The 27,805-nt window shown below is 38.6% G+C and overlaps 1 protein-coding gene across 17 annotated transcripts in view; it reads left to right on the plus strand.

Annotated features, from left to right (window-relative positions):
- Positions 1-175: 175 nt before the first annotated feature.
- Positions 176-27,805, plus strand: part of LOC100156421 (phospholipid-transporting ATPase FetA) — a 97,763-nt gene continuing 70,133 nt past the window's right edge. For 3 of the 17 annotated variants that reach the window (XM_084988654.1, XM_084988616.1, XM_084988662.1), the window contains exons 1-5: positions 176-226; positions 8,470-8,513; positions 22,835-22,886; positions 24,040-24,087; positions 26,305-26,382. Coding sequence is in view for 10 of the 17 variants with exons in the window: in XM_084988616.1 (XP_084844742.1) it covers positions 26,340-26,382 (43 nt within the window). In the remaining 7 variants the exon portion in view is untranslated. Of the gene's footprint in view, positions 227-8,469; positions 8,514-22,834; positions 22,887-24,013; positions 24,088-26,304; positions 26,383-27,805 lie in introns of all 17 variants that reach the window. The other 14 variants (XM_084988658.1, XM_084988630.1, XM_084988664.1 and 11 more) reach the window with 6 other exon arrangements.

The raw sequence follows: 27,805 nt of genomic DNA on the forward strand, positions 1-27,805 counted from the left end.
GCTACTCTTTCCACTCCCCCGCCAACCCCAAGCGGTAGAGCCTAAAAAGGCTGAGGGGGAGGAGGGCAGAGTCTAAGAAAGGGGGTGTGGCTGGGGGCGGGCTCGTGGGGGTGGGGGCGTGGTTGGAGGCGGGGCTCTACTCGACTGAACCGTGCGACTCCAGGGCACCTGCGCAGAAAGGTGCGTTAAGATGGCGGCTGCTGGAGTCGACCGCTGCGCGGCGATGGTGAGCGAGAAGTGCCCAAGGGTGGTGACGGAAGAGGTTATCGTCTTCTCCTTTCCAACACTGAAGAGAAACTGTACCCCCACACTATCTCGCATCCCTAGCGCTATTATTTCCTAATAGCTGTCTGTCCTCACACTCTCTCGTTAACTGCTCTCCCAGTATTCCCCATCCCCGCCGTACTCGATTATACGGCTTTTCCAGACACTCCAGAGAAGACGTATCTGCCCATATACCTAGCAAAGCGGATTTTTATCACCCAAATACCTCCCAGAGGGCACCCATTTATACAGTTACCTTGTAAAGCAGAAACTACACACACACACACACACACTCCCCCCTCCCCTCGCCCCTACCAAGGTACATTCGTATTAACTAAGGGAGCTTTGTCCACTTTCCCGGCACTACCCACTGAGTTGTATACCATATTTGACTTTAAAGTGGCACATTTACTATCATTCCTCTCTCACATGGAGCAGGAAACCTACTCCATAAGGAAAAACCAACTGACTGGCTTGCAAAAAGGCTTGCAGATTTGAATTAGTAACTGACTTTTCAAAACCAGATTTTACATTTAAAAAATGCGTATTTCCAGCTTTTGGGGGAAAATCAGAAGAACTGTTAACTCTTAGCTCATATTCCCACAAAGTGGCGGGTGGTTGGAGCTGAGAAGCAACTAACAAATTAGTTTGCTGTAGTTCATTATAGATTTCATTACTCCTTGCTTAGTCGTACTGAGCTTTACATTCTTTGCCTGGCACCTGATAGGCACTTGAGTTTCTACTCCCTGATGTAAGATTTGGGGTAATTTTCTGTGCCAGTACTTTGAATTCCTAACGGAAACTGAAATCCAAAGAGGTTGGATATGTTTAGGTTATCTTTGGTTTCCCTAATGCCCAGATTAAGGCAGAGATCATCCTAGTAACTAAAATCCAGGGTGAGATCTACTAAATTTTTTTTTTGAAAGTGCCTTGTGTCACAGCAGTTAAATAAGGAGCAGCTTAAATAAGGATCAGGCATTGCTGCACACAGGCGGCAACTGCAACATGGGTTCAGTCCCTGGCCTGGAAACTTCCACATGCTGTGGGTGCAGCCAAAAAAAGAAAAAGTGAAGGTTTATATATATATATGTGAGAATTCAATCAAAATATCTACTGGTAGCTTCCTGGTGTATTTCATCTTGAAGAAATCCTATGCCAATACCTTTCTGGTGGGATCGGGCCAAAGGCAAGGTATTATTTTTCTTTGAGTAACTGGTTTTAAAAAGAGCCTAGCTCTGGACTGTACTGGAAATGATGTCTCAAAAGTGCTGTCTCCTTCGCTCCAGAATGTGCAGATGGTAACCCTTCTCTCTGTGGGAGATAACAGACCTTATGGTATCAAGAGTTGGGGATGTTCTGCAGGTTGTAATTAATCAGAAGTAGAATAGGAGTACTTTTAATTGAATTTTTTAAAAAAGCAAAATCATTTTCATCAGCATAAGTGTATGAATATTTGGACTTGCTTCCTGAACGAACCTCCCATATCTTGAAACAGAATGGCAAAACTGAAGAAGCAGCATGGAATAGTGGAGATGGTATTGAAGTGAGAGTCAAGACATGAACAGTAGTCTCAGCTCTGCTCACTACTAGACAGGGGACCTTGGCTTTTAACTTTTCAGGGGCTGTTTCTTACTTCTGTTAAATGGACTATTAATTCTGGCCATGTTTACCTCAGAGGGATCAAATGGGCTTATTTATGTGTGAAAGCACTTTGAAAACTACATTTTCTCTAGATGTACAAGGGATTAATATCGTTATAAATGGTCCTCTGAGTTCTGATAATTTCCATGGAACTTGTTGCTGTGTCCAGGGTTCAAAATCAGTAAATATATATATTTGCTTGAATGCATAATATGTGCCAGGTACCCATCTAGGCATGGAGCCTAATGCTGAACCAAACAAAACTCCCTGTATGAATTTAGGAAAGAGTCATCAGTATATTGAGTGCCTACTAAGTACCCAGTGCAGGATCACAGCATGGTGAAGTAGTAGAGGGAATCTAGATGGTGAACTTAATTAAGTCTGCCACTGTAAAGCTCTGAGAGATCCTTCCCCTGTGTGAGCCTGAATCTTCCCATCTGTATAATAAGGTGGTTAGATAAAGTAAACTCTAAGGTTCCTTCCAGCTAAAATATCTTTGGAGATTACAATCACTAAAGTTCCTTACTCATAAAGAGCTTATTGCCCTGCCAGGGTGGTCAGGCTAACAAAGCTAAACAGTCTTAGAACTGCAAGAACAACAGAGTGCTAATGTCACACTAGATTCAGCATAATAACGGCAACTGCATTGTTACTCTGTACGTGATAGATTTAGAGAGACTTCTTGGAAGGCCTTGTAGACTCTGGAAGGGTAGGAAGCTTCAGATTAGAGGAGAGAAAGGAGCCTTGATTGTAGATATTGGAAATTGAATGAATGGAAAAACAAAGGAGAAGAACATGGCCATTTGTTGTCTTCCTAGTATTGGGGTCCTTGCAGAAAAACAGTTGGTACATTCAAAAGAATTTAATTGAAGAGAGTCTAACCAAAGAACGATTTTCAAAGACTTGATCAGTGTTAACAGAAACTAGAAAGGAATGGTGAAGCATGAAGATGGTGAATTCATAGCACTCCTAGGCCTCAAGGGAAAGAAAGATGGGGAGCATTGTTGCCAGACCCAATGAGAGCAATAGTCTGAAAGATGGACTGCCTGACAAGAGCTCAGGTGGTAAATGCTAAGCGGCCACTCTAAGAACTTAGGTAAGACAGCAAGAAAATAGAGAAGTAATTACCCTCATCTTTCCTTGCCCTCAGGTCTCCAGCTAACACCTTCCACTTGGGCAAAACCCACACAGAACCCCAGGGTCAAGGTAGTCTGGGTGACGTGGTTCATAGAGACCAGCTTCCCAGAACAGGGCAGAGAGAGTTGGGTGGGAGGAGACACAGCAAACAGAATAACCAGCATACAAAGTTATCTAGGGAAGGAAAAGTCATTGCTCTGAACTCTTTCTAAGAAAGTTTCCTTCTGTTCAAATTCAGCATCTACTCTAAGGCTTAGTCTCCTTAGCTGTGAAATGACAGTAGTCATGCCTCTGTGTCAGAGTGATTGTGAGGATTCTATGATATGGCAAATGAAAGTACCTGGCACAGGGCCTGATAGATGCTGGAGGCTCAGTATATCTCAGTTCCTTCCTTCCTGCACACGCCTAAATGGCTCTTTGGCTGAAATACTTTTCCAGTCAAAGTTTCAAAGTATGGCTGAAACTGAATAAATGAAGGGGAGAATGGTAGGATATGAAGTCAGAGCCCTGGACCCCATCGTAATGACTTTGACTTTTAATAGGAGCAAGCTAGGAAATCACTGGAAAGTTTTGCAGGATTGTGTGACTTCTGGTATCAGGGTTCCTGTTATTCCCTAGGGCATCACTTCATTCAAGAAAACTCATTTAGCACATACCACGTACTGGGTACTAGGCACTGGAGATGCATTGATATATACTCCCTACCCTCAAGGATAATGTGGTCTTTAAAAGGAGATAGTTAACTTTAACTTAAAGTGTAAATGTAAGTGAATATAGAAACTCATAGTAAGGGAGCTCATGGTAAGGATATCATCTGTGGAGCCTCGGAAAAGGCTTTCTGAGCAAGATGATGTACATTGACTCTTATCCAATAGAACTAAGCCAGGTCTGAATTGAGGGAAATGAAGTTCTAGGAATTTGGAGTGGTATGTGCACCTGGAGTTTAAAAAACAAAAAACAAAACAAACAAAAAAAAAACTTGGTGATGAGTTGGGAATTGCAGGTAGCTTATATCACTGGACAGTTGGCTTTGAGTAGGAGGATGGTGAGGGGTAAGACTAGAGGAGTTAGCAGAGGCCAGGTCATGAAGAGGAATTTATCCTGAAGGCAATGGTAGGTTTTTAAGCAAAAAGATAACTCACTCTGGCAAGATAAAGAAGAGGCTGTTGAGGTAGAGTTGTGGTGGAGGGTGGGAAGGTACAGAACTAGAGAAATGAGGCTCATGATGGTGCCCTGAACTTGGGTGGAAGCTTTGGGGGTAAAAGTAGCTGACTATTCCAGGTTAACTCTTTATTAATGAGGAAGAATCATAGAACTTCATGATTAATTTTAAGTGAGAAAACGAAAGAAAGCATTGTCAGAGATGATTTGGATTTCTGGCTTGGACAACTAGGTAAATGGTTATGACAAGTAACTAATGTTCAAAGACAGGAAATATAAGAGAAAGCACAAATTTTGGATGTGTGGGAGGTGGAGAATAGAGACAGTAATTTCAGTTTTATAAATGTAGATTTTTTAGCTATAAAATACACATTATATAAAATGTACCATTTGAAAGTGTACAATGCAGTGACATTTAAGTATATTCACAATGTTGTACAACCGTCATTACTTTCTAGTTCCAGAACTTCTTCATCACCCCAAAAGGAAACCCCATCCCTATTAGACAGTTACTTCTGAGTATATGTAGAATTTGAGGCAGTTGTGTGACATCCAGATACTGACGTTAAGTAGATATTTGAATATGTGCTACTGAAGCTAAGGTTAAAATTTAGGCTGAAGATAAGTATTTTTGAATCATTAGTATGCAAGTAGGGGAGTTGCAGTCTGGGGCCTGTAGACTTACACGAGAATTTCTGTCTTCATTTGGATGTAAAATGTATATGTATAAATGTGTATGTTTATTTTTATGAAATGTCTGTATCATCAATCAAATTCCCAAAGGAATTTCTTAACCTGAGCAAAGTTTATTTTTATATGTATACACACACACACTCATATTTATAAAATGAGGTCATGAAGTCACATGGCGGTTAAGAAAACTCCGAGAAAATGAATAGTGAGGAAAGAAGAATGTGGATGAAACCCTGTGTGTGTGTAAGATACAGAGAGGCCCAAAGGGTGTTCTCTTGAGTACAAGGAACAAAATTCACGTCTGCCTCAAGATATAGGTAAAGGCTTTTAAAGGGCAATGTTGGAAGTTCCCGTTGTGGCACAGCAGAAACGAATCCAACTAGGAACCACGAGATTGTGGGTTTGATCTCTGGCCTTGCTCAGGGGTTAAGGATCCGGCGTCCTTGAGCTGTGGTATTGCAGACGAGGCTCGGATTTGATGTTGCTGTGGCTGTGGAGTAGACCAGCAGCTGTAGCTCTGATTCAACCCCTAGCCTGGGAATCTCCATGTGCCAAGGGTGCAGCCCTAAAAAGCTAAAAAAAAAAAAAAAAAAAGGCAATGTTGTTTCCTACTTGCTAGATATTCCTCCTTGGTTGCGTCTTTCAAATGCCCAAGCACGTATATTTGTGCTCTAAAATAGACTGGCTCCTTGGGTGACTAGCCATGACTTCTTTCTGAGTGGCCCTATTTTTTGTCCATTTAAGTTGGTGGGGAGAGTTTTGTTTACAAAGTCAACAATGGAAAGGTAACTAAATTGCTGTAATTAGCAATTTGCAACGTGTGTGTGTGTGTCTAGGTCTAGTATGCCGTGGTCTTTATAATAAACTAGCAGTTCTCAAGGTATGAGATTTGAACCATCAGCATCAGCATCAGCATCACCTGTATTTGTAAGAAAAATAAATTCTTAGGCACCACCACAGACCTGCTGAATGAGAAACTCTGGGCAATGGTGGGGGGAGAACCCAGGCTCCAGGTGATTCTTGTGCATGTTAAATTTTGAGAGTAACTGTGATAGACTATTTCTGGCCAACTTTTTTCAGCCTATAAATAAGACATAGGTTCCTGGTTTTTCTCATTATCTTGGATGTAATAAAATTGACATGGTAATATTTTGCAGTGTCTAATGAATCCCTCATGAAAAAGGTTTCTTTGAGCAGAGCACTCCTGTCCAACTGTGACCCTCTCCATCACCCCAAATCATAGATACAAATATTATTTCCTACATGTTATTTCCCCTTTTGGTGTGCAGTAGTTACCTTCTACAGTGTAAGTTATCAACTGTCCAGTTACTTAAATGCTGTGGGAAAGAAAATGATTTTTCCTGTGAATAACTTTTCTTATCTGTCCAGTTCTTTGTCTTGGAATCTCCTAGTCTTCTCCTGAGTCATATCCTTGGCTTTGGAGAGTATGAAATAAATCTCACTGAAATCTCATTATTCTCTCCACTCTTGTCAAGGAATTTTCAGCTACATGGCCTTAACTGGAGATACAGTAGCTATATTCAGATCCCTTGTGTTCCATAGTAGCCACAGTCAAGAATAAATTATAAACCACAGACTGAATTTGAAGAGAATTGGACTTTGTCATCAGGGCCAATCAGGGAAGGTTTTCGGTTATTGCTGTTTCGCAGGATAAACCAGACAGTACAGTATTTTAGTTGTTTCTTTCCGAGAAGACACTAATTGAGGGACGGATGATATCTTATTTTTGCATCTTTGACCTTGTCTTGGCTAACACATACTAGGCACTCAATAAACACTTGCCAAATTTAATTTACTTAATCCAGAAGTTAGAATATAAAGATTTAAATTCTGGTCTTTAAGCCACTGAGAGCTAACTTAATTGACCTTTGATTTCCTCATCTCTAAAACATATGTTTTGCTCTACCTACTTCCCCTGTATTCTAAAGAGAGAATATATATGAAGTACTAAAAGTTCAGAGAGCTCTGAAAATGTGATGTTATGTAATAATTTGATTCATGTGCTTTCTACCTTAAAGAAGAAGTTGGTTCATTCTGGATTATGGAGAGAGAACAATATAGCATAATGAGCTAGTAGTCAAATGATACTGGTTCAAGGAGTTCCCTTTGTGTCTCAGCAGAAACAATCTGACTGGTATCCATGAGGACACAGGTTCAATCCCTGGCCTTGCCCAGTGGGTTAAAAGATCTAGTGTTGCCGTGAGCTGTGGTATAGGCAACAGACTCAGCTCAGAGCTGGCATAGCTGTGGCTGTGGTGTAGGCCAGCCGCTGCAGCTCTGATTTGACCCCTAGCCTGGGAAGCTCTACATGCCACAGGTGTGCCCCCCCCCCCCCCCCCCCCGCAAAAAAAGAGATACTCGTTCTAGTCCTGATCTCCTTTGAATTCTTTGGGTCTTAGTCTCCTTTTATCTCAAATGAGGAAGCACAGATCAGATTGTTGCAGTGGCTCCCAGCTCTGACTCTACATTAAAATCACTTGATACTGAAAAATGCTGATGCCTAGAACCAGCTTGCATAATTTTGATCTAATTGGTCTGGGATGCATACTGGGCCTCAAAATTTTTTTAGAACTCCCTTTGTGCAGCCAGAGTTTTGTTATTTTAAATCAGCAAAGCCATTTATTCAGACAAAATCTTACACAACAATCCAGCTTACGAAGTACATACCAGTGGGGTTTCTGCAGTTGCTTTTTTAGGACTTTAAGCTCTGACTGCCAATTCCTTTTTCTCATTTCTCATTTTAGAACTTCTAAGGCTTCATGGGACACTGATTAAAAACATTGAAACAGACAACTTCCAAAATCTTTTCCAGTTACAAAACTATGTTTTGACCCTATGTCTTCTCACAAGGGTCTGTCCTTTTTCTTAACAGCAGTCTGCCTTGGAGGTTAGCTTTTCATGACCCTAGCTCTTCTCCTCCAAGACTATGGGGGGAAACAGTTGTCTGTATTTTCCACAAGGACTTCTCATGTCTTTGAAACAGTTGATCCATGGACCATACTTTAGGGACAGATAATCTTGAGACATTCTGGGTCAAAAGTAAAGAAATAAGGGATGCTGAAATGTGATGACATAGTAGAATAGTGGATTTTGTCCTGAGCTCAGTACCAGATCTACCAAAGGGAAGCATCAGGTATTTAAGGGTTTAAATTATGCTTCTTCTGAATCTTGGTGTTTGGCCACAGTTTTTAGTTACTGCCATAGATACCCACTTGACAATCACTTCTTCCTCTGTGTCCATGTCTGTAAGAGAGATGATATAGAATCATGATCAAGAGGAGTCAAGCAATCAGGGATTCAATTCTCTGTCACTGTGACTCCACCACTCTCTATATGACCTTGAGCAAGTCACTTAGGCTTCTTAAGCTTCGTATTTCTTATGTGTAAAAAAGAATGATACCCTCCTTTTAGGCCCAGATTTTTGTGAAAATTAAACAAGATGATCTATATAAATCATGTAGTAAAGTGTCCAGCATGCAGTAAATTTTGATAAACTGTAGGTATTATATCAGCAGGGCCTGGGCTGACAAGGAGTTTTTGTTTTATTCTTAGGTGGTGTTTCTCTGAGATGAAATACATAAAACCTTTTATTTCAGGTAAGTGCTCAGCTCATATCTGCTGAGATATAAAAAATTCAGCAGTCAATGGTAATTTTTATGTAGTATTACACTGTACCATGTTCAACCCCCAAAGCCAGGAAATTGACAACTTGTACCCTCAGAGCATTCATAGGATTGAACTGAAGCTCACCAAAAAACTCCCTACAATTTTGGATTTCCAAGCAACTTAGTGTAGGACACAAACTTGACTTCCTTCTGACCTGGCTTGAAACAATTTTTGCTGCAAAGGTGAGAGGAAAAAAATTATAAAGTTGAACTTTAAATTACTATAGAAAGTCTTTGGTTATAACCACTGACTATTAATTCACGTTTGAGAGTAATGTTTCAGTGTTCTCTTTAGAGGGAAATGAGAGGGATGTTCTACCTAAAGACTTGAGGCAGACAGGTGAGTGCTTTAATTTCGATGGTATCGAAGGCAGAAAGCCAAAGGATATGGTGATAACCATGGTAGAAGTATCTAGCAAAACCTAAAGGTGAGAAAGTGTTTCAAGGGGAAATAGGAAAGGTCTAACAGAGACTTTCACCAGGCTAATTGAATTTTTTTGGTTTATTGACATTATATAAAATCATGATGTGAATATTCCTTCTGACATCTTTTTCCTTTTGAGCTTAAGTTAATCAAAAAGGTCTTAATGAATTTGTTTCTCTTCCTGTAAAGATTTAAATCAATAACTAATTTCATTAATCCCAGACCATACACTTTGTACCTTAGTTTAACAATTTGTGATATTAATATCAGTTTCTGCTGTGGCTATTTTGAAGACAGTTTGGACATTCTACCAAGGTCTGGATCTAAACTCACCATATAATTCCAATCAAATGACTATTGATTTTTCATGGGAGGGTTCTCTTCACCAGAGGGAAAATGTTATGTTGCAGTTCTTGTAGACATGCTTTTAAAGAATTTGAAAAACAATAAAAGAGCTATGGAACTTCCAAAGAGTGTGTGCATCTGAGGAGGAGAAGAGGTTGGTTTTGGTTTAGTAAAACAAAGTCACTTCCACTTGAACTACATATGTTGCAGTAATTTTAAAAACTGAGCTTCGAAGGATGGATAGATGGATTTTAGCTAAATAGAGAAATGTGAAAGTTACATAAAAGAGAATTATCCTAAGATTGAGAAGGGAGGGTTATTAAAAATGAAACCTTGTGTAGTTTGAACCTTTTTTAAACTTATGTAAACTCAGTGTATATGCAAAATAATTATATACATTTACCCAAATATTGCCATTAATGTCTGCATTGGTGGCCATCTGGATCTATGCTTGAGTTTATGAAGGAAAATCCTTTTGGTAGTGGCATTTGATTAGACTCTTTATTCTTCCATAGGGAATTTCACTCTTTGTGGCCTTCTTCATAATCTTTTCTTAATCTCATGATGGTATCAGCACATTTTGGCCTTTACAGACATCCTTTTTGGTTCAGATCTTGAGATATCCAGGCAGATCTAGGCCCATCTTTATCTTGCTCTCTTTGCCTTTGTGAAAGTCCATGATATTTCCCTAAACACATTTTTAGGCCTGAAACTATTTTCCTTTAATGTTTTTTAATGCAAGCTCTTGGCATAATGCCAAAGCATTGTTCAGTAAAACCTATTCTGAGCTTGGGGCAGAACAGTTCAGTTGAGGTAAGGCCTGATACTCTGTCTCAATCTAAGGCAGAACAAATTTTAGAGTACATAGAGAAAGATTATTAAACCAAAACCTATGGAACACAGCAAAAGAAGTTCTGAGAGGAAAATTTATAGCAACACAGTCTTATCTCAGGAAACAAAAAGAATCTCAAATAAACATGCTTGCATAATATCTGTTTGTACCATTAGACCCAGTTCTCTTCCCCATTCACAGTTATCCATTTCTGTATTTCACTATCCCATGTACCTGATTGGCTCTTTGTTGTTGTTGTTGTTCCTAGCTTTCTTGAAACATAATTGACATATAACGGTGTTTAAGGTGTACAACATGATTATTTTATATACATATATAAATTGCCAAATGCATATGGTTGGTCTTAAGTGAACATTTTAGACTAAAAGATTAAATTAGAAAACCAAGAAAATAGTATTCAGTCATGGATTCTCATTATTTGTGCTGTTGTTGTATCTTTTCACTGTGGTTTTGACATCACAGTACCCTTTACTCCTTAAAATGATCCTCTGTGACCACTGTTGTTTCTATTGTTTTTAATAAATGAAAAAGTGAATTTAAATGGTTTGGGTTTTTTTTTTTTGGTTTTTGGTTTTTTTTTCTTTTGTTTTTTGTTTGTTTGATTGTTTTTTGCTTTTTACGACTGCACCTGTGGCATATGAAAGTCCCCAGGCTAGGGGTCAGATCAGACTTTTTCTGTATTTTAGAAATAGCTAGAGCAGTTGAGATGTTCACTAGCCAGGGTTAGAAGTTATGGTTTAGATCCTTCTGCTGTGTTGCAGGTACCCATTCAGTTAGATCTTTCCGATAAGTCAATTGCCAAGTTTAACATTAGTAACAATGAGCACACAGAAGTTGTGTCTTTTGTGACATAATTCTTTACTATCCTGAACACCTTGCCTTTCCCCAAACAGAAGTGATTACTATTTCTTCTGTGCACCAACTGAAGCTACTTCTATTATCCCCCTTATCCCACTGTTTTGTAATTCCTTATTTATTTGGCCTTCCAAATAATGAACTCTTTAAGAGTGGGTATTATGTGTTTGTAATTTTCACTTTTCCCATAGTTCCTGAGACATTATGGGTATTCAGTAAATGGCAGATGCAGTCTAAGTAAGATGTCTTCTGAAAAGGATTCTGGCTAAATGACTGTCCCAAGGATGCTTTTCAGTATTTGTCTTCAGATAGTTTGGTGGTAAAAATATGTCAGGACTTGATTTGTTTAAATTATGAAATTTTATGTATTCAGCCTGTGGTTAATTGCCTTTAAGAATCTTCTCTGTGTGAACCACATGTTGTTGGGATCCTGTCCATTTCCCTCTCTAGCCCACTGTCCTCTTCATCTTTCCCCTGGAGTTTGTAGGAAATAGATGGTGACTGAGAGGTGAGTTGTTCCTCTGCCCTCACCTTGAAGATCTTAAAATAAGGGAAATTAGATTTATGACTGAGAATTAAAATTTAACATCAACACAAACCAAAGCAAAGCTGTCCAGAAAAATCACCTTTAAAAGACAGGCTGGACAGAATAAGATTTGACTAAATATATTTATCTGAGAATATTCATGGGAGTGCTGTTAGTTAACAGACAACACCAGATCCTTTAACCCACTGTGCCAGACCAGGGATTGAATCTGCACCTCTGTAGTAACCCAAGCCACTGAAGTTGGATTCGTAACCCACTGTGCCACAACAGGAATTCCCATTTTGTTGGTTTTTACATCGTATATAAATTATCAGCCCCTTGTCTCCATGTCCATTGACAGTGCCTTAATTAATCTCTTCACTGTTTTTCCTCTGGATTACAAATAGCGTCTTAATTCATTTCTTGGCCATCAAACAAGCTAGATTCTATGCTGATATTGTATCTTTCTAAATCATAAGTGTGATCATCTTAACTTACTTTTTAAAGAATTCAATAGCATGACTGCAGTGTACTTCACTCCATGCCATTTCACATGTTGTTTCTCACCCCTGCCTAGAAAACTCTATGTGCCATGTTCACTAAGCTAAATAACATTTATGCTTGAAGACTCAGCTCAGGATCTGCTCCAAGAAATGTTAACATGCAATCTGGGTTGGTTTTTTTTTTTGGGGGGGGGTTGTTTATATCTTTTTAGTGCAACACCCACAACATATGGAAGTTCCCAGGCTAGGGGTTGAGTCGGAGCTGCAGCTGCCAGCCTACACCATAGCCACAGCAATGTCAGATCCAGGCTGAGTCTGCGACCTATACCACAGCTCATGGCAACACTGATTCTTAATCCACTGAGTGAGGCCAGGGATAGACCCACATCCTCATGGATACTAGTCGGATTCTTAAACCACTGAGCCACAATGGGAACTCCTACAATCTGGTTGAGATGCTACACTTTTGCACTTCTACAATACCCTATCCTTTATCTCTATCATACTACTATACCTTGTATAGTAAATTTTTTCTTGTATGTCTCCCCTGATGGACAGTTAATTTCTTCAAGGCAGTGATAAGGATAGTGTCTGATCCTTTTCCACATTCCTTAGCACTAGTGTAATAGTTGACACACTTATTAAATGAATTTAAGAACCTCTCTATAGCCTTATTCACTTCATTTAAATTTCAAATTTCTGCAGTCTCCTTTTGTATCCCCCAGGCTATATTTTCTTCCTGATCTTTGATCATTCATCCCTAGCCACTTTTGTTCCCACTTTGAACTTGTCATGCTCTCCCCTGCCTCTTCTGAGCCTTATGGTCAACCAACCATTGTGTGTGTGTGTGTGTGTGTGTGTGTGTGTGTGCCATTAATGAGTGGGAATGACAGGTGTCACTAAATTTGTGACTATCATTATGGTAAGTAATTCTTCCCATAGAATAAAATGTAATTGAATAAAAATAAATTAATTTGAAATAAAATGTAATTGAAAAGGTTAGTAACCTTTGGGTCTTAAATGAAACGTACTACATAAATGATAGCAAGTCAACCAAAAAAAGAAAAAAAAAACCTTTGAGATGCAAATTCTAGGCAGTTAGCTAGGCTCACTCACTATCTTAGTGACTACTGCACACTAGCTTCACAGAGCACCCAGTTCAGATTTATGCAAGGTTGCTCATGAAAGATGAGCAACTTTACACAAATATTACATAAGTATTAAATATTAAATTTGAAAATTCCAGGTTTACAATTATTTATACACACACACACACACCCCTGGCTGGATGATGTAGTAAAGCAATGTCACTTGGGGGTTTTTTGCCCTCAGAAAGTATGCAAGTGTTTCCTTTTATTTAAAGAAATAATGAAATTCTACCTCCTCTGAGAAACTCTGATTGGAAAAGGTAGTGAATAAGTGGCCTTTTTACAGATACTTTTTTTTTTTTTTTAGGGCCGAATTTGCGGCATGTGGAAGTTCCCAAGCCAGGGGTCAAATTGGAACTACAGCTGCCAACCTATGCCATAGCCATAGCAATGCCACATCTGAGCCTCATCTGTGACATACACCACAGCTCATGGTAATGCCGGATCCTTAACCCACTGACTGGGGCCAGGGATCAAATCCAGATCCTCATGGATCCTAGCCGTGTTCATTACCACTGAGCCACAATAGGATCTCCTATAGATACATTTTTTAATTATTATTCAAGTCCAAAAATTTCTGCTTTTGAAAACATTAAATTTGTGGATTATATATATTTGCAATGTTGAGTCTCCTATTCAGGAACATGATATTTCTCTATTAATTAAGGTCTCGTGTGGCCCTCAAATTTTGTGGCTTTTCGTATAGATCTATACATTTGTTGTTAGACGTATTCCTAGATTTTTTTAATTTTGTTGCTATTTTAAAAGCTTTTTCCATTTTTTTCCAACCACTTAAGTATCTAGAAATGCTATTTCATTGTAAATTTATTTGGAAACTAGGCACCTTACTGAAATCTTGTCAACTCTAGTAATTTTTTAGAGTCATGGAATAATTCTTAAGACTCGAAGGGTCAGTAGAAATTGTCTTGTCCAGCCTTCTTATGTTCCGTGAGAAGACCGAGACTCAAGAGTAGTCTTAACAGAGTTGAGAACTCAGGAATCTCTAATCGTTGAGTTTTACAAAACACTGCATTGTTGTGAAGAAGTAAGAGAGTGAGGCTGAGACAACAACCTGCTAAGTTGGGGCCTTTCAAATCTATATGCTAGTGTGGTCATCTCCACAGTTTACAAATTTGGAAATTCAGTTTACAGCTTGTCCTAGGAGTAACCAGGTTCCAGGGACCAATTCAATCTTTTCTTTCTGGAAAGAATAATTTACCAACAAAACAGTAATTTAGAAGTTGTACCACGTGAAATCTTATAATATACAGGGCATTGCCTTCTAGTGGCCAGCTCTACTCAGGTAACCAAATTAGAGATCCCAGAATTACAACACAGAGAAGTAAAAGTTTCTTAGTGGTATTTTCATTCTGATATGCTTTTCTGGTAGTCTAATAAACTGTTCTAGTGATATTTCTTTCCAAGTTACTCTGATAGGCATTATACTCAGAGAAACTTCCCCAGGCAGTGGTTGAAGCAGTGATAAATGTTTCCGTATTTTCTGTTCTAAAACCTGTCATTCCTTCACTCTGTCATGACCAGCATAATAGTTTTAATGAGTAGAGCTTCTCCTAGATTAGTTCTATTTTAATTTCCTGCCTCCTTTTTTAGAGAGGGACCTAAGCCCCATGCTGAGATTTATTTAGGCTGTACTTTAATCTTAGCACATTTGTAAATCATCTCTTAAGCAGATTACTTCAGGGAATATTTCCATAGATGGTTAAACATTCATTAATGTTGAATTCTTGTTAACTTTCTTTCAAGGGCGTGGGCGAATATATTTAAAATCTGGTTCCCAAATTCTACTATATATGCCTTTTCGTATCCTGTAGCTTCCTTATCCACTACCACACAGCTTCCTGAAATCAACCATTTAATTGACCACTAAGCTTAACTCAGAAGTCTATCAGAAGTTACTGAAATTCAAGGAGTGTAAAGATTCTCTGTTAACAGGAGTTGCTGAAGAAGACTATAAGAATAGATAATTGTACACACCAGCTCAATGTCTTGTCAGAACTTCAGTGAGTAAAATTGTTACTCTTGTGTTAGACATTTGTCTGGATAGGCCCAACCAGTTGGGTTAGCACGTGACTTGGATTTATTGGACTGAAACTGAAATATGCGGAGTGAATATCTGTAAGGTTATTGGAGATCTCTAAGGGATTAAAATAAAGAAAATCTCTAAAAGGATTTGAGGTTGAATAAGATTGGAGTGGAGTGCATTTAAGAATAAAGGCAAGCGGCAAAGCTAATATGTCTTGGATCTGTGCTGAGAAACCTCTACGGTGCTCGTAATTCATTTTATTGGCTACTGCTCATGTAGTAGGTGGACCAGCCAGATTTTAGGGCTTGGGACTCTGGGGTATAGCACCTAATGTAGTTGACCACATTACTGCACGATGGAAGGTGATAATGGATGGAGGGTAATATATAAAGTAGCACACTCAAGGGCTGGGTGCTTGTTCATCTCTACTCACCAGCTGAGAAAAGATAAAGATGGAGTTTAGGCAGGCCCTGCTGTTGGTACTTGCTTGCCTCCAGAGCTTATAGGAGTCAGGAGAAATGTAACGAATAAAGGAACTTACATAGATAGAGCTGTCTGACAATGTAGAGGCTGTCTTGAGAGACAGTGATTTGTTCTTCATTGGAAGTATTTAGACAAGGTGGCCAGGATTGCTGAACCCTGCTCTGGATGGGAGGATGGACCAGATATCTCCCAGTGCTTTTCCAATTGTTAAATTTCGTAATTTTCAGAATGAGAGAGGCTATGCAAGATCCAAGATGGCTCCCAGCCTGGACATTCCTGGTGGGAGTGGAAGGCAATGTGATTCTTCTCACTTGGACTTAGTTTAATTTAGTTGAGCCTGATCCCTCTACGACTCTCCTTAGACCTGGTAAAGCCCCATATAACATGAAAAAACCACTTGAAAACTCTAGTTGGCACTGTGATCCAGGGGTGCTCCCAGTTTAGTCTGAAGCCCAGAGTTTCCTGGGGACATATAGGATCAGGGAGCCTCTTATTAGTGTGACTTAAACTCCCGCAGCTTGTTGACATGGAAGCATTAGAAATGTTCTGTCTTCTGCTGTGAAGTAGAGTAGTGGAGCATAGACCACTAGCAGAGAAGTGGTCTGCGAATAGGGTCCAGAAAATTCCCATCGGTTTAGGATTTTGGATTATGTTTGTCACCGATGCTCCCCACTTTATGGCTACCACATTTGTATCTAATGAAATAGAACAGCTAAGGGGAATATGTCTTTGGATTGGCTTTAACTGAGAGATGTACAGATCCTAGGACTGATTTTAAACACCATCAGATAAAGTGTTTTTATTCTTTATAGCAGTTGTGTTGATGAAGTTATCAGCAGGAGACATCTTGTGAGCTTGTTTGGAGGTTCTTGCACAGGAGTGCAGTTACTTGTATACCCTTGACAGAAGAATGGCCCTCCTCTATCAGAGATGGTTGTCCTCTTCAACCAAGCACACAGCTTCAGGAGGGATATGCCTGGAGTGGAGGGAGGAGGAAGGGGACACTGGCCTAGCCAGCCAAATCAGCCAAATCAACCCTGGCAATCAATGGGGTGACATATGTCACAGCCAGATTGCTCTCACATCCAGGAGACATCTTGTAACATGTATTCTTCAGAAACATTTTTCTTGGTTAGATATTCTTAAAGAACTCACCTACTACTGGTCTTCATTTTTTTTTAATTCAATGTTTATTTTTATTTTATTTTATTTTTACCAATCTCCTACTTAGAAGCCAGGCTTTGGGCTAGGGCTTTGGAGGACACGGTAATTAGACATTTTCGCACTTACCAATCTGATAGAGGAGATGAAATTCAGAAAATGATTATAACATAAGAAAAAATGATTAGTTTAAGGGAAATAGTATCAACCAAGTGGAATGGGAATTGAAATGGAAGAAAAATTATTTCTGGAATGAAGAAGCAGAGAAATTTCATTGAGAGGCTCATGGGATTTGAGCTGGCCTTTTGTAAGATAACCTTTGCAGGGTCTTGACTGATATAGAGCAGGGTGTTACCCTTGGAAGGAACAGTGTGAGCAGCGGCATAAATGCAGGAAACCATGGGCTATATAAAGGGAAAAGTACAGAGGCCAGTTTGAATAAAGGTAAATAGTGGAAGAGAAAGATGAAATAACAATTTGAGTTCAAATTAGAGCCTCTTGAATGTGTGGCTAACAATATAGCTAAACTTCATTTAGTAACCCATAGGAAGCTATTGAGGGTGTTTCAGCTGGTCAGGCAGATGTCATGATCAGTGTTCTGCTCTAGGGAAGCAGTGGATAGTTTATAAAAGTTGGAAGCAAATAACAAGCTATTGACTCCAGGAGGAAAGTATAAAGAATCCGAGATATTAGTGGGATTAGAAAGGAGGTAGTAGCTACAGAAGACCCCCAAATGGAAGATATAGAACATGACAGGTGATCAGAGGAGGAACAGAAGGTGATTCTTAAATTTTATGAATGAGTTTCAGGATAATAAGGCAGAGGAGCAGATATGCTTAAAATCAGGGAAGATAAGGAGTTCCCAGCAGGTTCAGGATCTGATGTTTTCACTGCAGTGGCTCAGGTCCACTGACCTAGGAACTTCCCCATGCCATGGGTACTATCAAAAACAAACAAACATTTAAAAAACCAGGGAAGGTAAGAAATATGATTTTCAAACATGTTTATCTTGAGGTGCTAGTGAGTACCTAAGAGAAAATGTCCAACAGATTATGTTTGGTACCAGAGATTGTTTTATTATATTTTATTTTTTGTCTTTTTATGGCCATACCTGCGGCATATGGAAGTTCTTAGGCTATGGGTCGAATTGGAGCTGCAGCTGCTGGCCTATGCCTCAGCTCACAGCAATGCAGGATCCTTAACCCACTGAGCAAGGCCAAGGATCAAACCCATATCCTTATGGATACTAGTTGGACTCATTTCTGCTGAGCCACAACAGGAACTCCTAGAGATAGTTTTAGGAGCCAGGACTAGAGGTGCAATGAGAGGATATGATGTCATAACTCAGGGAAAGCACACACAGAAAACAAGGAAAAGAAATATGCTTCAGGAGGAGAGAACCTATCATGTGCAAGGCACTGTAAAAAAAAAAAAATGCTCGATGTATTTTATATAATCTTTGCAATGCAGCTAAAGTGATTATCTTGACATGAGAGATAAGAAGTTCAGAGTGATTACCTCATTAGCCCAAGGTCATACATTTGATAGTGTTGGCTCCAGGGTTTTGAGTTAGGTCAGCGTAATTCTGCTACATCACACTGCAAATCTGTCAAAAAGGCGGGAAGAGGCAAACCAGGAAAATTAATTGTCATGAACACAAGGGAAAAGATTAAGTGTCTTAGTGAACTATGGGGTAACTGTGGGAATAGAAAAGATCAAGGCAAGGAGGTGAGATATCTCCGTGGCTCCCAGTAGTTTCAGCTTTTGTTGGGAATTTGTGCCAAGGCCAGCCAATCTTAGGCATGATGAAAGAGGCTATTTAAGGACTTTGAACTGCACCTGGCCTAGCTGGACGCTGAGTTCCATCTACAAATGTACATTTTAACTTAATTAAGCACTTATCCCAGAAGCACCAGCTGATCTTCCAACTTTGTTTTTAGCAGGAGAAATTACTTTTTCAATATAGAATATCGGGAAAGCCTGGATAAAATCAGAGTTATTCAAGTTGAAGGAAAGGAAGTACCTTTTTCCTCCTCTTTGTCCCCTCAGCCCTCAATCCACTTCAGAACAGGGTTCTGAAACCTTGCTCTACATAACACCGTTGGAAAACTCCTGCTTTACATTAGGTTTTTTTTGGAAGGAGGAGGGTGACAAAGGGAAATGACAGGTATTACTCTTTATTATAGATGAGAAAAGCTAGAAAACTGACGGAAAGTGTCCTTTGCTTTAGTTACAAACATTTTAGGAATCCAGCTGAGATGAGAACAAAGGTTTTCCAACTCCCCAGTCATTGGGTGCTCTTTGTATTATCTCACTCTTGCCCCCAGTTTTAAAACAATAAAATTTGTTTTAAAAAAATACAGCACTTGATTTCTAAGATTCCGTTCAACAGATATTTGTAAACTATGTACATGTGCAAAGAGTTAAGACTAACTTAGTAAACTTTGGCTCAGTTTTATAGACTAAAAGAAAGGGAAAATAAACCATCCCAAAGCATCAGTATTATACTACCTAATAAGGCACTTTCTCTGTGAGACAGCAAAGCTACAAGTGCCAGAAGGTGATTGTGTGGACTCCAGTATTTGTCCAGACGCGATTTACAGCTCTGGGCAGAAAAGAAGGGGTTTTGTAACACATAGTTGCTTTACAAAATCTGCTTCATCGGCTGAGCAAATAACTCCTGAGCAAGACTATGAGTTTGAAAATAGAAGCAGTGGCTAAGAAAATAGTATTTTGTAGGTTTTTCTGCTCCATTTTGTGCTCGAAGTTTGTTTTATATCCATCTTCAGCTCTTTGCTTTAAACCACCTGAAACCAAATCTAAGCTAATTGAAAGATTACGAGAGGTCCATGAACCACCTTCGGAAGAAGAAGGTTGCAAATGAAGGTTTTGAGACTCTTCATTTTCACCTATCTAGAGGAAACAGAAAAAAAAAAAAAAAATTTCACAACAAAAGCAATTAGTTAAATTCACAGCAGCTGGGAATCAGATGTAAGAAACAGAAGGCGATCTAGTCATCTAAATGGCATCATAGACTAGTAGATGTTTCAATGTCTTCCTATTCCTCCCGGAGTTTTAAAGTTACTAAGTTTAGATGATCTTGGTTTTCCTAGATTGTTTTACTGTCGGAAAGAATTCGTGGTTGAAATAATAGGGTAACTGAGAAAAGAGGCGTAGCGTGGAGTACTGGCAATTTTCAGGCTCTGATTTAAAATATTTCAGGATAAGACTTGCTTTGTGTTTTTTTTTTTAAGTATTATTGAAGTATTGCAGGATTGTGATAATTTCTGCTGTACAAAAAAGTGATTCAGTCTTATATATACATATCCAGATTCTTTTTATTATTATTATTACTGATATTATTATAATATGTGCTTCTGTTGTGGGGTGGCAGGGGGGAGGAAGAAAAAGAGAACTTTTATTATCTTTGCTGAGATTCATGTGGTGTGAATTAGGATGGGGGAAACACTGATTTCTAAGTAACCAGGGATTTATGCACTGGATGTAATAGTTAACTCAGAGGAACTTTAAATTCAGTATACCGGAAGCTTTTGTGATCTTACACGACAGTTTGGGGAAATGTAGCTCTTATTTTAGTCAGTGTATCATGGGCACATCTGCTTCTATATGAGAGTCCTTGCCTCCACATTCTCAAAGGCATCCAAGTTAGCCATGGGTCTGTTCCTTCATTATTCAAGAGCTCTAGTCTCTGGAAGACAGATTTGTTCATTAAGAGTCAGTGATGACTTGTGTGCATGTGGTCTGTGATATTCTAGTACAAGAATCATTGGCTAAGCTCATATCACAAATACCCCATTGCTAGACCGCATTGTGTTTTAGTTTCAGTAGTTTTCAAACTGAGCTAAATATAAAGACTTTATCTAATACTTTGTACATAGTAAATTTGCCAGTTTTTGTATATAAGTGTGAGGAGGGACAGGATGCTGGCGGCACAGAATCACAGCTATGACCTGGGGGAACTTGAAGTTGTTTTGCAGTGTAACACCAATTGAAAACCTATAGGCTAATGGATCAGTAGATCAGTACTCCACCCTCAACCCCAAATTTCAGTAAAGTCATCCTCATTTCCACGTTATATGATTTATTTCAAGGTCTAGGCAGCTTGGAGATTGTGAACTCAAGGTGGGGCCTCTTATTTCTACCTTTATATTCTCATGTCTAAATGAAAGAGCTTTACAGACTGTTACCTACAAGGGAACCCCCATAAGATTATCAGCTGATTTCTCTACAGAAACACTACAGGCCAGGAGGGAATGGCAAGAGATATTTAAAGTGCTAAAAGGAAAAAATATGCAACCTAGAATACTCTATCCAGCAAGAATATCATTTAAAATAGAAGGGGAAATAAAAATGTTTTCCAACAAACAAAAACTAAAAGAATACAGCAACACAAAACCCAGGTTAAAAGAAATACTGAAAGGGTTTCTCTAAACCAAAAAGAAAGGAAGGAAAGGGAAGAAAAAAGAAAAGAAAAAAAAAAAAAAAGAAGAGGAAGAACTAGGACTGAGGAAACCGCAATCAGAGAGCAGTCACTCAAATAAGCCAGCATACAGATTTAATCATGAACATGCTTCAAACAAAATAAAATTAAAAAGAAAAAAATAAAAAAGAGTCATCAAAACCATAAAATGTGGGCAAGGGATGTTAGGAAATAAATAACCCTTTTTGTTTGTTTGTTTGTATGTTTCTCTTCTTAATTTTAATATAGTAATGAAGTGTTTGAACTTACAGGACCATCAGGCTAAAACACACAATTATAGGAAAGGGGTAGCATACTTAAAAAACAGGGCAACCACAAGCCAAAACCAAATATTGCATTTGCAAAAAATGAAAAAAAAACAAAACACTCAAGCAGATAATAACAGGAGACCATCCAACCAAAAAAAAAAAAAAAAAAAAGAAGGGAAGAAAGGAAGAATGGAGAACCATAGAATCAACTGGAACACGAGGTTCAAAATGGCAATAAATAATCATCTATCAATTATCACCTTAAATGTCAATGGACTAAATGAAAGAGCTTTAATTCCTATAACCGAGTTTTACAGAGGCTGGTGTTATTTCTTGACTTCTTTTCAATGACTGATTTATGACTCTACTATTTTTTAATGTTCTTTGTAAAATGTTATGATCTTCCCCCCAGATTTTTAGTAATTACAAAGGGAAAATTGTAAGTTTACAGTGGCGATGACAGACCATCGTAGCCAAGCATTCCAGGTTCACGTCACCAGGAATGCGTATGACAACATGGATCCCCTGATAGGATGTAATGGAAGGGCACATCAAACTCAAATTGAGACGCATTCTACAAAACAAGTGAACAGTACCATTTAAAACTGTCAAGATTATGAAAAGCAAGGAAAGAATGAGTAACAGTTGCAGATTGAAGGAGACACACAACTAAATGCAGCATGGGATCCTGGGTTAGGTCCTGGAACAAAAACAACAACTTAAGTTAAAAGTGTTATACCAAGGTTAATTTCTTAGTTTAATTGGTCTATGATTATGTTAGGCGTTAACATAAGAAGGTGAGTGAAAGGTATGTGAAGATTCCCTATTTCTGCAACCCTTCTGTAAGGTTAAATTTATCTAAAAATAAAAAAATTTTAGTCTAGTGACCTTAATAAATGTTATTTAAAAATTACTGTCCTGAGAAAGATAGGAAGAGTATTATATACTTGTATGTTCACTTTAATTTTTTTAGTTCTTTTGTTATTATTGTATGTTGACTAGATATAAAATTTATAATCAGGGTGTATGTTGTAAAGAGTAGCAGTATGAGCACAAATGTAGCTTGAATCTCTCAGTATGCTTTTTCCATCCCATCCCCTTTCCTTTCCCTAACCTCTACCCTGTATTTTGTATTTCTCATTCCCTTGTTTCTCTTTATAGGTTTACCTTGAATATATTTATCCCTAATGATATTGTTTTCCACGATCTTTATGTAAGTGGAATAATACTGTATATATTATTTCGCAATTCATCTTTTCCCTAAATATTGCATTCCTGAGATTTAATAATGTAAACTTAGTTCACTGATTTTCACCACTTTGTGGATTTACTTTTTTTTTTTTTTGCTTTTTAGGGCCACACCCACAGCATATGGAGGTTCCCAAGCTAGGGGTCGAATCAGAGCTACAGCTGCCAGCCTACATCACAGCCACAGCCACACCAGATCCGAGCCGTGTCTGTGACCTACACCACAGCTCACGGCAACACCAGATCCTTAACCAACAGAGCAAGGTCAGGGATTGAACCTGCAACCTCATGGTTACTAGTCGGGTTCATTAATCACTGAGCCATGATGGGAACTCCCTGTGGCTTTCCATTTTATGAACATACTACAAGTTACTTTACTGTTCTACCATTAATAGCCATTTGGTTGGTTTCTAGTTTTGCTGTTATTATCATTGCTACTGCACACATCTTTGTATATGACATATTATTACAGTTTCCCTAGAATATAGATGTAAGATGAACTAGCTGGGTTATAGGGTAAATGTTTCATCAACTTTTTTAGCTAGGGCCAAATTGTTTTCCAAAGAGGTTGTCCAATGTTTAATACCACCAACAGTATGTAAGTATCCCAGTGGTTCTACTTTCTCTCGAACACAGTATTATCAGACTTAAATTTTTTTTACCAATCTGGTGGGCATGTATATTAAAATTTTAAAACATCACCATTTATTGATTGACTACTTTGCGTCAAGTACTGTAGCAGACATTTTCATACATTACTTAATCCTCTCACAGCTCTTCTTCTCAACCCCTTAATGGAAACAACATACTTAGTTTAGAATGCATAATTACCCCAAACCCCTCTCTGACATATTCCTCATCAAGCCATCTTCTATTCTGTATCTGCTTAATTTATGTTCTGTTTCTTAAAAAAAAAATTATTCTCATTTTAGAATAAATTTGAGGCATGAAGTGGTTAATAACTTTCCCTAAATTCACACTTTCATTAATTAGTTGCAGTTCTACTAATCCCTTTTTTGTTCTGTCTCTTCCCTATTTCCTTGACATTCCATTTCTTCCTCCCTTCCCTCACATTCTTCCACTCCTCCTAAGTTTAACAGCTTAAATGTACCTTCCAGCTGGCTGCTATATAATGTGATGTGCATGCAGAGAACGTCACAGGATTGGTGAGTGCCTAGTATGAACTAGTCATTACTCAGGTCCCTGGCTGGCTGTTAAATTCTTGTAACCATTTCAAATTCCAAGCTGTGCTACTTTGTGCATTTGGCCAGGCTACCCTCTCAAAACTGCTGATGTCCCTGCAGGGTTTGGAGAGCATCCAGAACTTCAGGACATTCCATCCTTGGCTCTCTTTTCTCAGCAGGAGTAGGAATGCCAAGCCTCCTGTGGGGGTGTAGACAACTGAGATTGTAGGGTGCCTAGAGATTGGGGATGTTAGAACTGCTGACGTTGGTTAGGAACACACAGATTCTATTGACAGAAAAAACAGACCTTAGATTGGGGTATAAAACATGCAGTACAAATGATTTTTTTTTTTTTTTTTTTTTTTGCCTACGCAGTAGTTCGTTTTACTTTTAAAAAAAATTGGAGGAGTTCCCATTGTGGCTCGGTGGTTAACGAACCTGACTAGTATACATAAGGATGAGGGTTCGATCCCTGGCCTTGCTCAGTAGGTTAAGGATCCATTGTTGCCGTGAGCTGTGGTCTAGGTCGAAGATGCAGCTCAGATCCCACATTGCTGTGGCTGTGGTGTAGGCTGGCAGCTATAGCTCCAATTTGACCCCTAACCTGGGAACCTCCGTATGCCATGGGTGCGGCCCCAAATAGACAAACAACAAAAAAAAATTTTTTTAATTGGATGATTTTATAGGAAGCATGTATTCACCGATTTGTCACAATACCCGGTGCTTCATTTTATATTGTATTACATCTCACTGCTGTTAACTCCCTGGCTCCTAAAGTTATTTGATGCAGCTCTGCCTAGGTTATTGAATGTGAATTGTGTCCTTAATGAGGTCACTTAGGACTCATGGAGGGCACTGGAAGATGCCTTCTCCTTCTAAAGTGATCACAGTTGTCTAGATAATTTTTTTTCCTGACAGTTGAGCATCCCTTGTCTCTAAACACTCTTTCAGCTTAGATTTTACACTCCCCTCAAGATTATGGGTTTTTGTCCCATCTAATCTTGTTTGGGATAATTAAGATGAAAATACGTGTTAAATTTTCTAGTCTTGGCCTAGAAAATTTAGTGACTTAGGAGACCTGAAAGAAATAAGTAACTAAAATAAATATACTTTATTGGCCTTTTCTGAATTGGGTTAAGGATGGAGAGAAAGAAGGATTTTCTGTGTGGTATATTCATAGAGTTTGATAAAGTAAAATTTTTTTAAAAGTTAAAAAACATGACTCTTATATAAATATAAAATGGTATCAAAGATTTTATTTAAGAATTCCGGTTGTGGCTTAGCAGGTGAAGAACTCGACAGTGTCCGTGAGGATGCAGGTTTGATCCCTGACCTTGCTTATTGGGTTAAGGATCTATTGTTGCCACAACCTGTGGTATAGGTTGCAGATGTGGCTCAGATCTGGTGTTGCCATGGCTGTGGTATATGCCTGTAGCTACAGCTCTGATTCGACCCCTAGCCTGGGACTTTCCATATGCCACAAGTGCAGCCATTAAAAAAAAAAAAAAAAAAAAAGGATTTTATTTAACTCACTAATTAATGAGGGAATCAGTGAGATGTTAAGGCCAGTTCAAATGAAAATTTAGGAGCTATGTAATTTTAGGCAATTTCATAAAGAAGTGTTAAGATTTCTCAATTATACATAAAACTAATTAAAGTCCTAAAGTGCATTAGTCATAATCTTTGGAGTTATATTTTCCACAGACAAAATATTTGTACCTATGTTAGATAAAAATCTACAAATTAGGCAGAGCCTCCTTGCCTGCCTGCTCGCATCTCTCACAGGTATCTTATCTTAATAAATCTATTTCTCACCTATCAAAAAAAAAAAAACCCTCAAGTTAACCCCTGTCCTATGGAGTTATAGAGTAGTCCAGTCAATAGAAAACTAACTGAAGATGTAAGCTGAGAACTTCGGTAAAAGATCACCCACTAATTTCTTTAGCCTCTTTCCAAGCTTGAGCTAATTTTTTAACAGATAGTAATCAGCTTAGATTTGGTTGCAGGAAGTGGATGCTGTTTCCCGAGTTTTGAAAATATAAGTTTATAATAAGGACATATGAAATGAATTCTAAAATTTAGGATATGTATTTTAGAGGTAGATTTATTTTGGATTTCAGAGATTAAGTTCCAAGTTTCTTAAGCATACATTTAAGTAATGAGAAATTCTTGTTCTAAATCTTTTTATTTCCTTTACAGAAATTCCAGGGAATTATAACTGGAACTACTCTGTTATGTCTCTATTTGAAAGGCAAAATGAAGATGGACAAAATGAAGGTAGTCTGTATGTCATTATTATTGCCTCCAAAACATATGCACATGCACACACATGTATGTGTGCACTCACACATATGACAGATAAACAACCTGGACAAACTACCAGTCAAGCAAACTGACCAGGAAAGGAAATATACTTTGCAGAAATAAATATTTCATACTTATAGTTACAAGCTCCACTGTTTTGTCATTTGAGAATTCTAATTTAAGTAATTGCAATCGCCCATCTTTTGTACTTTTATCCGTGATTTTATTTTGTACTTGTATTTGGAAGTTCATCAGGAAAGTGTGTGTTCCTTTTCCTCTCCCCATCCTTCAAAACCACCTCCTGTTAAAAAAAAGAAATGGTTGGAGTTCCCATCATGGCTCAGCAGAAACAAATCTGCTAGCATCCTTGAGGACTCAGGTTTAATTCCTGGCATCACTCAGTGGGTTAAGGATCCAGCATTGCCGTGAGCTGTGATGTAGGCTGCAGATGTGGCTTGGGCCTGGCATTACTTTGGCTGTGGTGTAGGCCAGTGGCTACAGCTCCAATTCAACTCCTAAGCCTGGGACCCTCCATATACCGCAGGTGCGGCTCTAAAAAGACAAAAAAGAAAAAAGAAAAAAAATTGAAAAGACATGTTCAGTGTGAAAAGATGTTGCTGAGGCAGGTAAGATCATCTTTTGCAGACTATGGACAAAGCAAGTGGATCTGGGTATGGTGTTAGGATTTCTGTACCTGCCATGCTTTCCTGTGGTGAATCAAAGTACTAAAAAGAACTGAGTAATCATACCCAAGCCATCTTTAAGAATGAAACTGCTTGACATGAAAAAAACCCTTTTCTGACATAAAATTTCAAGAAAGCAAGCCAGGCTGTAGTTCTATATTTAGGCTTCCTTTTGAGGATTGGAGAAGGTACAGAGAATTAAATTAGGTCACTGATTTAAGGCCACACTCTACTTTCTTTACTTTCTGTCGTTATGTAGTTGTCTGATTCCTAGAAGGAGCCCATTCCAAGGGGACAGGCCCTAGTTCCAGGAGGAGGAAGTCAGGGAGCTTCCAACAGAGGGAAAAATCAAGTGAGTCCTCTCCTACTCTTGGAATTGCTGAAAGAGAGAGGGCTGAGGAAAACAGGGTAACTGCCCAATTTCTCCTGCATCTTCTTATGAACAGAGCATATAGAGGACAATGTAAATCAGTAAAATGAGAACATTCCCTCACACCATACACAACAATGAACTTAAAATGGCTTAAAGACTTACATGTAATACATGACACTATAAAACTCCTAGAAGAGAATTTAGGCAAAACATTCTCTGACATAAATCATAGCAGTGTTTTCTTAGGTCAGTCTCCCAAGGCAATAGAAGAAAAAACTTAAAATAAGCAAATAGGACCTAATCAAACTTATAAGCTTTTGCACAGCAATGGAAAGTGTAA

This window comes from Sus scrofa, chromosome 1, assembly GCF_054392235.1.
Source record: "Sus scrofa isolate SSC_HxYL_T2T_F1_AM1 chromosome 1, Sscrofa_HxYL_maternal_Yorkshire_Landrace_v2.0, whole genome shotgun sequence".
In the NCBI taxonomy this organism is placed as follows: Eukaryota; Metazoa; Chordata; class Mammalia; order Artiodactyla; family Suidae; genus Sus; species Sus scrofa.